This window comes from Coturnix japonica, chromosome 13 (assembly GCF_001577835.2).
Source record: "Coturnix japonica isolate 7356 chromosome 13, Coturnix japonica 2.1, whole genome shotgun sequence".
Taxonomy (NCBI): Eukaryota; Metazoa; Chordata; class Aves; order Galliformes; family Phasianidae; genus Coturnix; species Coturnix japonica.
In genome coordinates, this window is record NC_029528.1 from 3,999,057 (window position 1) to 4,011,106 (window position 12,050).

At 44.1% G+C, this 12,050-nt stretch overlaps 1 protein-coding gene across 4 annotated transcripts in view; it reads right to left on the bottom strand.

The window, feature by feature from the left end:
• Nucleotides 1-12,050, bottom strand: part of RASGEF1C (RasGEF domain family member 1C) — a 68,246-nt gene that overhangs the window by 10,621 nt on the left and 45,575 nt on the right. For all 4 annotated transcript variants that reach the window (XM_015875614.2, XM_015875615.2, XM_032447387.1 and 1 more), the window contains exons 5-11: nucleotides 10,290-10,502; nucleotides 7,718-7,792; nucleotides 4,836-4,928; nucleotides 4,048-4,150; nucleotides 3,861-3,940; nucleotides 3,333-3,428; nucleotides 308-403 (exon numbers count right to left, since the gene is read on the bottom strand). In XM_015875614.2, coding sequence (XP_015731100.1) covers nucleotides 308-403; nucleotides 3,333-3,428; nucleotides 3,861-3,940; nucleotides 4,048-4,150; nucleotides 4,836-4,928; nucleotides 7,718-7,792; nucleotides 10,290-10,502 — 756 coding nt within the window. The remainder of the gene's footprint in view (nucleotides 1-307; nucleotides 404-3,332; nucleotides 3,429-3,860; nucleotides 3,941-4,047; nucleotides 4,151-4,835; nucleotides 4,929-7,717; nucleotides 7,793-10,289; nucleotides 10,503-12,050) is intronic.

Here is a 12,050-nt window from a genome sequence, read left to right on the forward strand (position 1 = left end):
TTCTCCTTGTTTTCTGAAAGTCATCCTCCCCTCCAAGCCATATATATAATCATGCATATTGCTGATGTTGTATTTCCAGCAGCCAACCCACATGAAGCAAATCAGAAGGGTCTGTTTGCCTTGTTTATATGAAACATATACATCACTTCTGTCAGAAAAACATCCTGAGATTGGTTTCACCTTCAAGCAGTCAGTTGAGATTGTCCCTCTTGGCATATCCAGCCTTTGTTGGGCTGCACTGAAATTGCAGGCAAACAATCTGAGATAGTGCTATCAAAAGGAGATAAAAACATTTTTCAGATCTTACTTCAAAGTTGACATGTCCGTTTGGAAGGCGATTAGCACATCCTTCATTCAAAAAATAAATGTCTTTGATCAATAGGCTGAAGAAGGGGATCACAATCTGTGAAGAGAAATGGCATAACTATTATCTTTCCAGCTCAGTATTTTCTCTGCGTGAAAGAAGAACTCAGTCAGGAGAGAAGAGAAAAAATAACTATTTACTTTTCACTGTTTTGGGCACTTAAAAAGCAGTAGAGTGAGAGGCAAGCAAAAGGGCAGCAGGATAAAGGGATGCCCTCAGCCATCGGGAGAACAAAGAATGCAAGGAGCAGGAACTGAAAGCAATGGACACTGAGCAGATTGCCATGACTATGAAAATAACCAGTTTATTAACTCTCAGTACATCCACAGTGTCTTTGTCTGATGACAGGATCAGACAGCAAAAAGAACAAAAACAAAGCTTCACAGCCCTTCCTTTCTCTGTTGGCTCTTTATAAGCAAAGCTGTCACGTACACAAATCGAGCAACTTAAAGGCAGCTGAAAACAGAAGAGTCACTGCAGTCTCTGAACAAGGAGAATGGTCTCAAAAAGTCAAAATATACTCATGGAGAGCCGGAGCCAGGCCCTGATCACCAGCTAGAAATTACTGCCAGGTTCCATGAATTTTTTTGCAGGCAGACATGAGCTTGTTCTGCCCTGCTCTGCACTGACTGGGAGCCAGGTCACCATCATTAGTGGTACTGAACATAAACTAAGAGCCTTGCTGGGAAGGAAGGTGTATTAATATGGGCTACATGCCATGCTAATACAGCTACAAAGCCACCAGTCAGCTCAGAGCGTGGGCAGAGCTTGTTCTCATCTGCATCCAAAAGGAAGCAAAGACATTCCCTAGAATACCAATTCTCCACACATTTCCAGGGGATTTCTGTCTTTGGGCCAGTATTTATTTCCCTAATAAAAATACATTGCCCTGCATGCTTTGTTTTCCAAGTTTCTGTAGTAAATGCAACAAAAGTGGATATAGTTACATTTCAGTATTGGCTTCAATCCAGACTCTTTGCTGGCATAAAATCTGGGTTAGTGCCAGAAACTCCAATTTCACTCCCTTTTGATTCTCCCCCAACCATCCAACCCACCCACACGCTGAAGGACAATTGCCTCCTGCGGAAAGAAGAAAGCTAATGAGCTCAGACATGTTCTTCCTCCAAAGTATCACATGGCAACGACACACAGCACCGTGCTGTACATCCTCCCAACGTTTCAAAGACTATCAGAGAAATGCCATTAACGCCGTGCAGGGTGTCCCAGTGCAATGACTTCATTTGGGATTCGGCAGAGGTCAGCTGACTGCATAGATAAAACCAGACAGCTCCTAACAAGCAGACCAGATTCTGCATGAAATTTCCTCCCTCCTTCACTGCCTGTTCTCTCGGCCTGCTCTTGGGAAGGTTTATTTCTGCACTCCCTGCAAAGCACCATGTGTCCCAGGCAGATGGGGGAGGTCTGCATCTTCCACAAGTGCTTCTGTGGTGGCTGTTGGTTGGGAAGAGGGGCAGAGGGGACTGAAATCTCAAAGTTTTATAAACACAAGTCAATAGGAAGACAAATATTTTCTTCAATGAGAGGTTTGCATGAATTACAAGATCTGCTGTACCCATAAGATGCCCAGCATGATCAACTACCAAGTCAAACGCTTGAGCATCTTCTTGAACTAATGTTATGTTCATAAGGTAGAGTATGGTTTTCTTCCTATGCAAAATGGATTCCTTTCAATTTAATAATCTCTCCACTCTCCCTTAACCAGCCAGGGCTAGAGATATGTCAGAGATTGCAAACATCCACAGGAAATTAAACAGCAGGGCTGCTGACTTTAATATATACAATGGCCGCAGAAGAATTAACTGCAGAAGGATCTCAGACTGAGAGGTCCTTGCTGTGTTGTGTGAGAGTTAAAAGGGTTTCTCCACTGCTAAGGAACATCCAAAGCCATCGTCTCTTCTTGAGAAGTGCATTTCAGACCAACTCAGCACACTCCCTTTGCAGCTGAGTCAGCCTGCGACCAGCTGCTGATCTCATTTCACTGTAACTGCTGTGAGATTCCATTAGCTTCAGCAGATTTACATCAAATTTACAGGGATGTGAGATCAGCATTTGCTCTCACTCCTCTAGTGAGAAAGCATTCAGTTCTGTACTATGCTCGTTTGTGCAGTATCTACCTTAGCCACGCTGTGTAGAGACCACCAATTTATGACTACGTGCAGTTGCAATGTTGAAAAACAAACTCTCTTTCACAAAACAAAATAAGGGAATGGAATGGAGAAATAAGAAAATGAATGAGAAATATGCAGACACAAAACAGTAGGGTGCTGCACTAACATCTCACAAAGCTGATCCGAGCGCTACGTATCTGCCACAGACAGTGGTGATTCAGTTCTTGCTCAGCAGGATGGCAACAAATGAAATGAAAATGCAACAGGACAGACTTTCACCCCAGATTTGCTGCAATGGGTTCAGACCACACTCTTTTGCATGACTTGCAGTAAATCATCTTCCTCTAATGTAAGTGGAGAACCACCTCATCACCTCTGAGTGCTGTGCCCTTTGCTCTATCTCGAATCACAGGCTGTACAAAAAGGGCTTGTCTGCACAGAGAAGCTGCCTGGCATGGCTGCGGGCACAGCTCCACACAGCTCCACCTGGGCCTGCCAGGCTGATGCTCCATGCCAAAATAAAAGTCATTTTAGTCTGGAATGCCTTTTCCTCTGGTTTATCAATCTAAACAACGCAAATTTTCAAGAGGCTTGCAACAAAGTCATCCATTCCAGGCGTTCTGCCTGCCCTACCTTCCTGACAGCAAGTCCACAAAAGCCCTGTGATCCATTTCAAACTCCTTTCAGCTGCAGACTTACATTTCCAGTTGCATTTAGCACAAGCCTTGCACTGGTGCCCCAAGGAAAAGAGGACAGCAATGCACTGAATGTTTCAGTCACACTCTCAGTAGAGATGCACACCACTGAGCTGGAGGTACATGAGATGTGGTCACACCTACCTTCTCCCTATTGCTGTGTGCAGTGAGGGACCTGTGAGCAGCCCCCCGCAATGCCGTTCTGTAGTTATAGAAGTTACCAGTAGGGTCCATCTGGTGCTGGATATACAAAAGACAACACAGTGGTTAGAATGCAGCCTGAGTCCTCTGGAGACAAAACCTGTACCAAAACCTGAACAGAACCAAGCCTGCATCTTCAAAAATCCACGTACGCGTAGAAGCCCATGAACCACGAGCAAACAACACTGGCATCAGCTTGAGAACTGTTACTTGTGTATCAGCCCATCCTCCCCAGGGCACTCATCACTTCCTTTTATGCATGTAACGTCCAAGTGCTCTGCTACCCCTCTACACACCAACAGCTTCATACTTTCCTCACCATCCCTTGGCAACTATGGCCAGAATCCAACCCTCTGCCTGTGAAATGTGTCTATAAACATCCCATACCTTGATAACGTGGAAATTCACAAACAAGCATACAGAAAAATAATACAATTCAAACAGCATGTCATTATTTATTTATGTACTTACCTCAAGAATGAAAAACTTGGCTGTTTTTACTTTTGACCAAGTCTTCTTTAGCCGGGAAACAGGACTCATGTTCATTCCAGCTACGAGGGAGAAAGAAGGAGAAAAAAAGAGCCATGGATGAGAATCAGAGTTGCCCTTTTCCTTTTGCTACAGCCAGTGGAGACATCTGGTTAGGAGCTGTACTTACAAATGATTGCCATCAGTGAATTGAAGTTCCCTATGTTAAAGCATTCTCGGGCAACGTCAATGAAGAATTCGATGACTTGTGCTCGCTGTTTCTTTTTTGCAGGCTGTAAATTAACACAACCATTTGTAATGAGCATACACAGAACTGGAGGGCAGACCGGGCTGAGCGATGCCTTGTGTTCTAAATCCACATTTTAACAGCTGGACTGGAATCACCCCACCTTCCCACAGAAGATCTTCAGCAATGCTTTCCAATCACAAGCTACATAGGATATCGTATTACTCTTCCTCCCTTCAAAGGAGAAAACATCCACTTCATTTTGATGGGGCCAACTGAACTAAACCCAAGTCTACCAAGTGTGAAAAAACAAAGCAAACACAGCTTTGGTAATGGGCAGCAGGACAAAGAGCCATGCAATGGGAATTTACATGCACAGCAGAGCTTCAGGATGACAGATAACAAATACTGCTCCACTAGAATCTTTTCCAGCAGAAATCTCACAGGATAATTCAAGGCACTTTTTCCTCTTTTTCTCCCTGCAGGGTTCATTATTCCACACTGTGCTCCTACTACATCAATAGAACAGTGTACCCGTGTGTGTTGCCAGCTCTGTTTTGTAATATGTTTGTCATTTATCAGCTTGCTCCTGCAAATGCAGCATTACTAAAACTTACTGTCTGATGCTCAGCGAGGTCAGAAGAAATAAATCCCCAGGTTTGCTTATTAGTGCACCACCTCAAACTGGTACTGCCAGCATGTGTAAAATGAGCTTCACGCTTCCCACTTACCATGCAAATTTCTGTTGCTACGAGGTAGCAAAGCCTATTGAACCATTTCACATAGGCCTCAAGGTTACTGGTCTTCTGGTCACTGAAACAAGGCTGGGGAGATAAAAACACACAAAGACACATAAGTGCAGTTCTGTTAGCTGCCTCATGGCAAAAGACCCATTACATGGAGGTAATCATTTGGCCACATCTCTCTTGCATACAGAGAAGACTGGGCCTTAGCACAAGAAAAAAGCAGCAGAAGAAATAGTTCTAGTTGCTTCTCTATGGGAAAGAATATATTTCCCTTTACTCTGCTGAGTACTCAGGATAATAGGCTGTTGAGTGCCCCAGCTCTGTCTTGCTGGCTGCACTGGAACAGGCTGCTTACACACAAGGGAGACTTCACCAATAAGAGTCACTGTAAAGAAACATAGTTTTCTACTTATGTGAAACTTCACATGAATTCCCACAGCTGATTCAGGTGGTGGAAGCGGAAACTGGGCTGAACTCCAGATACTTTGATATCCACAGATGGTTTGACTTCAGCACAGTGACAGGGTAGCTCACACAGCCTGAAGACCCTGGTGGGCATTATAAGAGCTCGATTCCTTTCTCCAGCCCTAAACTCTAAGACTCTCCATGTAGGACACCTTGCTCCCCTAGAGTTCATGTGATTTATGCGAACATTCAGCAGCATCCACTAGAGGGTATCAGAGAATGCCAAATTTTGGTACTGTTCAGATCATCATCTCCCAGAGCTGCCAGAAATACACTCTGCTAAGAAAGAAAACCACAATGCCTAAACACAGACCAATGGATGTCAATGGAATTACCCATATTATGTCAGTTATGTGCCTAAAACCTGGGTCTTAAAGTGACATTAAGGTACCTTATATTAAGATTTACATGAATTAAGGTAATTCAAAGAAAATATCCCTTTGCAATTCTGTATGCAGGGTCATTTAGGAAAAGAAATCACAGTACGATGGAATTTGGCCACCAATCTGAAGCCTGACATTCCTAGCCATTTTATGGGAAGACTATCTATATAATAAATAAAGAAACATATCAAAACATCTCAAAAGTGAACGCTGGTGAGCACCATGTGAATGTCAAACTAAAAGAAATCCCAATGCAGCCCTACTGTACCCATAGCAGATACTTTTCTTGCACTCTATGGTATTTTTTGCCCCCCACTACAGCAGAAAAACCTTGGTTTTGCTCTGAACGTGGTATTTCCATTACAGCACTGCTGTTCCATGCCATGGCATAAGAAGCACAGCTAGTGCGACAAAACGTGGTTAAAACGTGCACATTTAATGCTGAAACAGATTGCCTTTTAAAGGTTAAGCTTTATAAATGGCAACAACATTTAGCACCTCCCCAGCATCTTCCATCAGCAGCTCTCAAAGCGCTTGATAAACATTCACAAATGAAACCTTTTGAAGCCTTCATGCACAAATGATGTTTAAAATGATCTCCACATGGAGGGAACATAGACCAGACCCAAAGCCCAGTAACACTTTTCTGTACTAAGTAGAGCCTATTTGGAGGAAGACAGGCCTTGAATTTAGAAGTCAATGCAGTGATGCATCCATGCTTTGATATTTGCTCTCCACCTCCCATTCAATTCCATCCTGTCCACCTTAACAGATGTTTCTTCATGTTTCTCTTCATATCTTGGTATTTATTCCATTCTGCCACTACATTTGAAATTCCAGACAAATTCTATGCAAAGCTACAGTCCATTGTGCCAGCTTCAGCTTATTACAGAACATTTCCTTCTTAGCATCCTTTTCCCTGCATGGTTTTATGTAGTTTGACTTCATTCACTGCTGCCTCTCTCCTATTCTTCCAAACTTTGCTCAGATTCAGAGCCTCCATTTGATCTATTCCATTTTACTTCACAACAGAGCTGATGACTGCCCGAGACACTTTGTTTTCAATCTCGTCCCTCATGCTCACAGCAGGTTGCTGAAATCTCAGCTCTGGCTGCCCTGATACTTCATGTTTCTGACACACCTTTGTCACACAGGGGTTCTTTCCTAAAGGATGTGATCAATGCTCACAACACCTGAGACATCAGCTCTGCCCATTCCTCTCTCCCTTAAACAAACTGCAGAATCTCTGTAACTCCAATGCAAGAAGGAAAAATCCCAAGGCTGCACATTTAGTCTGTCCACGCCTCCATCCCTTCACCATTATGAGTTATTCTGGTGCTCTTTGGGAAACATCTTAGCAAGAAGTCTTCCTCTATCTAATGATGTGATTTTGCCGTTGATATATGATCTCAGTGGGCGCCCTTTTGTGGTTCTGGAGAAGAATTTTCCATTCTCTTTCTTTTTTTGTTGGCATATGAAATACCAGACTCTTGCTCTCCAGCTGAAAGTCTCCTTCCTTACTGAAGCACTCATCAAAATGCTGCTTCAAATCCTGCTGGAACCTATGGAAAGACTCCAACTGGCTTCCAAGAACTCTGGAGGAAACCCTGATCAGGCACTTCATTCCCTGCAGTGCTCCGGGTTAAAAACTATTGTGTGTAGATAGAAGAGAATGTTGATTCATGACGCACTGACTCAGTACTGTGGTGTCTGGGCACACACTGTGGCCATTACATCATGTCCAGAGTCCTTACGCCTTTAACACTAGGAACATTAGGAACAAGAGGAAGAGCCAGAGGCCAGAACTTCATTGTGTAGGTCCCTCTGCCTGGGACACATTCTCACCATGAAAGAATGGCAATGACCTGCCAGCTAGAGCTCCACCAACAGATCCATCCTCGCTGTGAGAACGCAGCTCTGCCAGCTGGCCTGCCCTGGTGATATCCCAGGCTTTCTCTTATGGATCACATCAGTTCATCAGTTATTGTAGGAGATATTTTGTATGTAGACAGAACATACCTTGGTGCCATCCAGAGGGTCCTTATGTACAAATGCCTGCACAAACTCCTCAGGTCCAATGTGACTTAGCCTCTCCTATTAGAGGGATAGAAAAGAGAGACAGAAAGACATGAGAAAGCACTCTGCAATGCCTGTTGTTTCTCTTCCTAAAACCTTCCCGTTATCTTTAAGTTCTGAATGGCATTGTTGAACTTGTAGACAGCCAACTAGCATGAGATGCTAACACCAATAAGAACAATTAGAGTTATTTCAGTAGAAAGTAGAAAAAATACGTCTTGTTATTGAGAAGTCACAGCAAGAGCTCTATTCATTGCTCAAACAGAAAGGTGTTGATACTCGAGGCCTCATCTGGGAGGCAGCAAGACCTCAGTTCTGTGCTTGGAGCTGCCACAGACCTACTGCTGCCCAGCATTTCTCAATGGTTGTGTTACCCAGTTGTTCACATGGCAGAAATACTGAGCTCTGGTAACCATAGCAATCTGTCATCAGCTGCACAGTGCTCTGACCCTGCCTCCCTACCAGCCAAGCTCAGGTGATGCCCTGGGGGGCTGGCTATGTGCCACTGGGGAAGGCACGAGAGATGCGTGTGCTTATAGTACAGTCATTGCTTACACTGGAGAGCGTCCCAGGCACTACCCAAAACAAGAGTGAATAAAGCACCCATATCTCTCTTAGCAAAGGACAGCTCATCTTCACCAGATCCTGAAGAAATGTGGCAATTTCAGTCAGACCAGCAGCCACTGGTTGGGAAGGAGAGTGGTTTTATTCCTCTGCATCAGGACTAAAAGACCACAACAGGTACTATGGACTAAAAAAATACGCTGTCATTCATGATCCTGCCTCTATGGGAGCTCCCTTTGGTTCCCCAGAGGGCCCACCTTGCTGACACAAGTGGACACTGCTTTGTGGAAGGTTTATTCAGCAATGGCAATGGCAGCCTTGGAGGAGCCAAGCAGCTGTCAGTGCTTTTGAAATGTACTGTCAGGGCAGGTGTGTCTGGGTGTTCCAGCAGTGTATGCTGACTGCTAACAGAGCATCACCACCGCCCGTGGGAACTCAGCTATTTCTTTGAGATTTGGTATCTATCATATTGATTAACCCAAAAGGTTTATATTTTTAATGGCACAGGAAATATGTCCCTTCTTATTTGGCATGGCCTTTAACGTGCTTATTACAAAAATATTTTCAGCAGGTTGTAGGTCACACAAAGTATTTCAGTAGAAATACTTTGGAATTCATACAGCCTAATCGCAGGGCACTCAAGTAGCATTAAAATCAGTGGCGGTTTTGTGTAGGTGAAAATGTTATGGCTGTTCTTGGGGTATTCCTCTTGTCTTCTCACCACACCACTGGTAGCTGTACAGAGCTCTTAAAAACAAATAACTGCTATTGAATAAAGAAATACTTCTTGCCAACAAATAAGCATCTGACAGTTTCAGTGCAACGTATTTGGTGTACCAGATGCAGTAAGTGAAAGAGAAGGTAGGGAGCAATGATTAAAGTGGTATGAAAATTTTTGGCTGTATCAGTTTTAAAAGCGTAATCTGAATATAGGGAATCCTCAGAGCACGCTTGTATTGTAGAGGAAAGGAAAAGCAAGAAAAAAAACCCAGGCAGAAGGAGTTGTACTTTCTGGCTTAAACTACATACAGCTAAGAGAGCCAAAGCTGCATGTTCTGAAAACTAACCAAGGTGAGAAGATGATCCAAAATTAGGGGTTTCTGAGCTATTCCACTTCTTCACAAATACAATATGAGCTACTTCCAGAATCCCTGCGTTTAACTTCACAATATTCCCTCCAAACCACAATCCATTTCACAGTTAATTTTTTTAGCCTTCACCTCTAGAATGAACACTGTCCATGGGAGGACAGATGGTAGGAAGCCTCTACAACATCAGAAGATCTGCAGATGGCAGCAATAACTTTTTGTGTTCTGTGAACATCCATGGAGGACTTGAACCTGGCAGAAAGGTGTGCAACACAACACTCTGGCAAAGATCTTGGTGCATTTACCATCCAGAGTCTGTTGGAGAGTGGACTGCAATCCAAGGAAGGAAACAGCAGGACTTTGTTTGGGAGTGGGGAGCATTTCTGGTATTTGCACACCCCTGTATGTCCATGCTCAAAGTAACAAAGGGAAGAAAGAAAAACACTGGAGGCAGTTCAGATGCTTTATGTATCTGTGGGAATGGATTTGAGTTAAAATTGCTTCCCAATTAACAAACGGGCTAATGATCAGCCATTTCAGTAGCACCTTCAGGTTTTATAGCTCCAAGCAAGTACCTTACAGAAGCCTCATTCACCTTCTTGGAACAAAGACTCGCATTTAACGACAAAGGAAGCTCAAAAGGTAAAGTGATGTGCCCCAAAATGCACAGGAACACTCTGGTAATTTCTCACTTCCCAGGCATCCCTTAACCTTTCCGACCCTGTCTCATACTGCAGTGCTGATACAGCAGTGCGAAGTGCTGCAGCAGCGCAGACTCTTTTTGGTTGTGTCTGGAATACTTAGCAGCTGATGGCTTAAAATAATACCTCAGACTGTGAAAGTTGGAAACCATCCCCACGTACCAGCTCCACGTGTGTCAGCTGCTGAGCCAGAGTGTAAGGGTCACTGCAGACGCTCAGGATTTCTCTCTGAATTGATGGAGGTTTACTTTTAAAGGCAACCAGTTTATCAGAGACAGCAGCATTGATCTTGACAATCCCTTCTTGCCCATGGCTGAGGGTGGCGAGCTTCTGATTCAGGGTCTGCAAAAGCTGATTCATCTTTTTCCAGTAGGCCTAGAGAGACAGGGAAAGAAATGTAAACCACCCACAGAACTCGATGAAGGTATATTTAATGCTGCGTTTTACCTTCTGCAAAGTATTCCTAAGCCAGCAACAGGTCATCATTTTATTTTCAACACGCCTATTTCAGAACAATCAGTTGGCTTAATTACAGTTCTGTGCTCCAGACCACAGAAACAGACTGCAGTCTGGAGAAGAGGCAAGCAGGGCTGGTGGGCTGGGTTGGCACTAATACTCACTTATTGCTGCCAACACCCGTGCTGCAGGGAGCAGAGGAAACGGAATGCTACAACATGAGATATTCCATCTTTCTGGAGCAGAGCAGCACTCAGTACCCATCCTTTATATCAGTGACACGTTGCCCGAGAACTCTGTTAATAATAGTTGCTAGTCAGCTCTTACTTATTGAGAATAAGAAGTGTTTTTAAAGCTTTTCTCTCCGTCCTTTTTTGCTGAGAGCAATTGAAGCACACTGTTACTTTTTACCCAGTTGGAGTAGCTGTGAGTATTTAATATCCAAACTGTTAATTGCTAGTGAAAGACGCTCATAAGATATTCCAGGCACAGCCATACGCTCAGCAGGATGATCATTACTAAGTTGTGCAGGTTCCTCTCAGAGATGGAGCAGCTCTGTGCAGGAAAAGAGCAGAGCTGCTGGCCATGGAGGATGGGTAGAGAAAAATGCTTTCAACTCCTCATGAATGACAGATGCAGACATTAGAAAACCGAGAGAACTGGTGGATGGGCTCTGAAAGCAAGGATTAATTGGAAAAGTCCTTGGGCTAGAACTTCACACAGGGCACAGGTATACCATACCGAGGTGCTCCTCGACAGCAAGGCCTTGTGGGCTTCCCCAGCCAAAGAAGCATTGGGTGTGGGTACGACAGCTGGATTTCAGAGAGCAGTCACTTGGGAAAACAGCTTCCAGGCTGGCTTACTATCAGCTCCAATCCCAGCACAAAGATACTGATCTGGCTGCTCACAACTGGGATAACTCCACGCTGTCTATGTGAACAGATTTAAGTAACATCACCTTGCCAGTAACATCCGTTTGTAATCTGCCAGTGTGAAACCAGAGTCGGCACAGAGCCCTCTTCTGTTACATCTGTACTGTACAACAGATGTACAGCCTGGCACCCTCTATGCAGTTCTTATCATCGCATCAAGGACCTGGCTGGAGTTTGACATCTCGTGAAGCCAACACACACCTGAGTCACAGCCCAGTGCACACTTGGGAATGGTTTAGAAACAGCCTGTGTCGTCTCCAGACTTCTGTAGGCAGACTTCAGTTCTAGCTGCTGAAGTCAGTATTCTTGTATACATAGCATCCCACCTGCATGCTGGAAGTAGTGAAGAATAACAAGCTTCCACGAACACTGTTTCCAGTACAAGTCTGAGGCTGGAAACTCTCAGAAAATTACAAGTGTTTCAACATTTGATGCAATGATTTGCCGTATAGGTACAGCTCTTCCAGCAGAAGTTTTCACATCACTGAGATACCTTTCAGTTCACCCAAGGAAGACATTCCTTTGCACCAGGCTG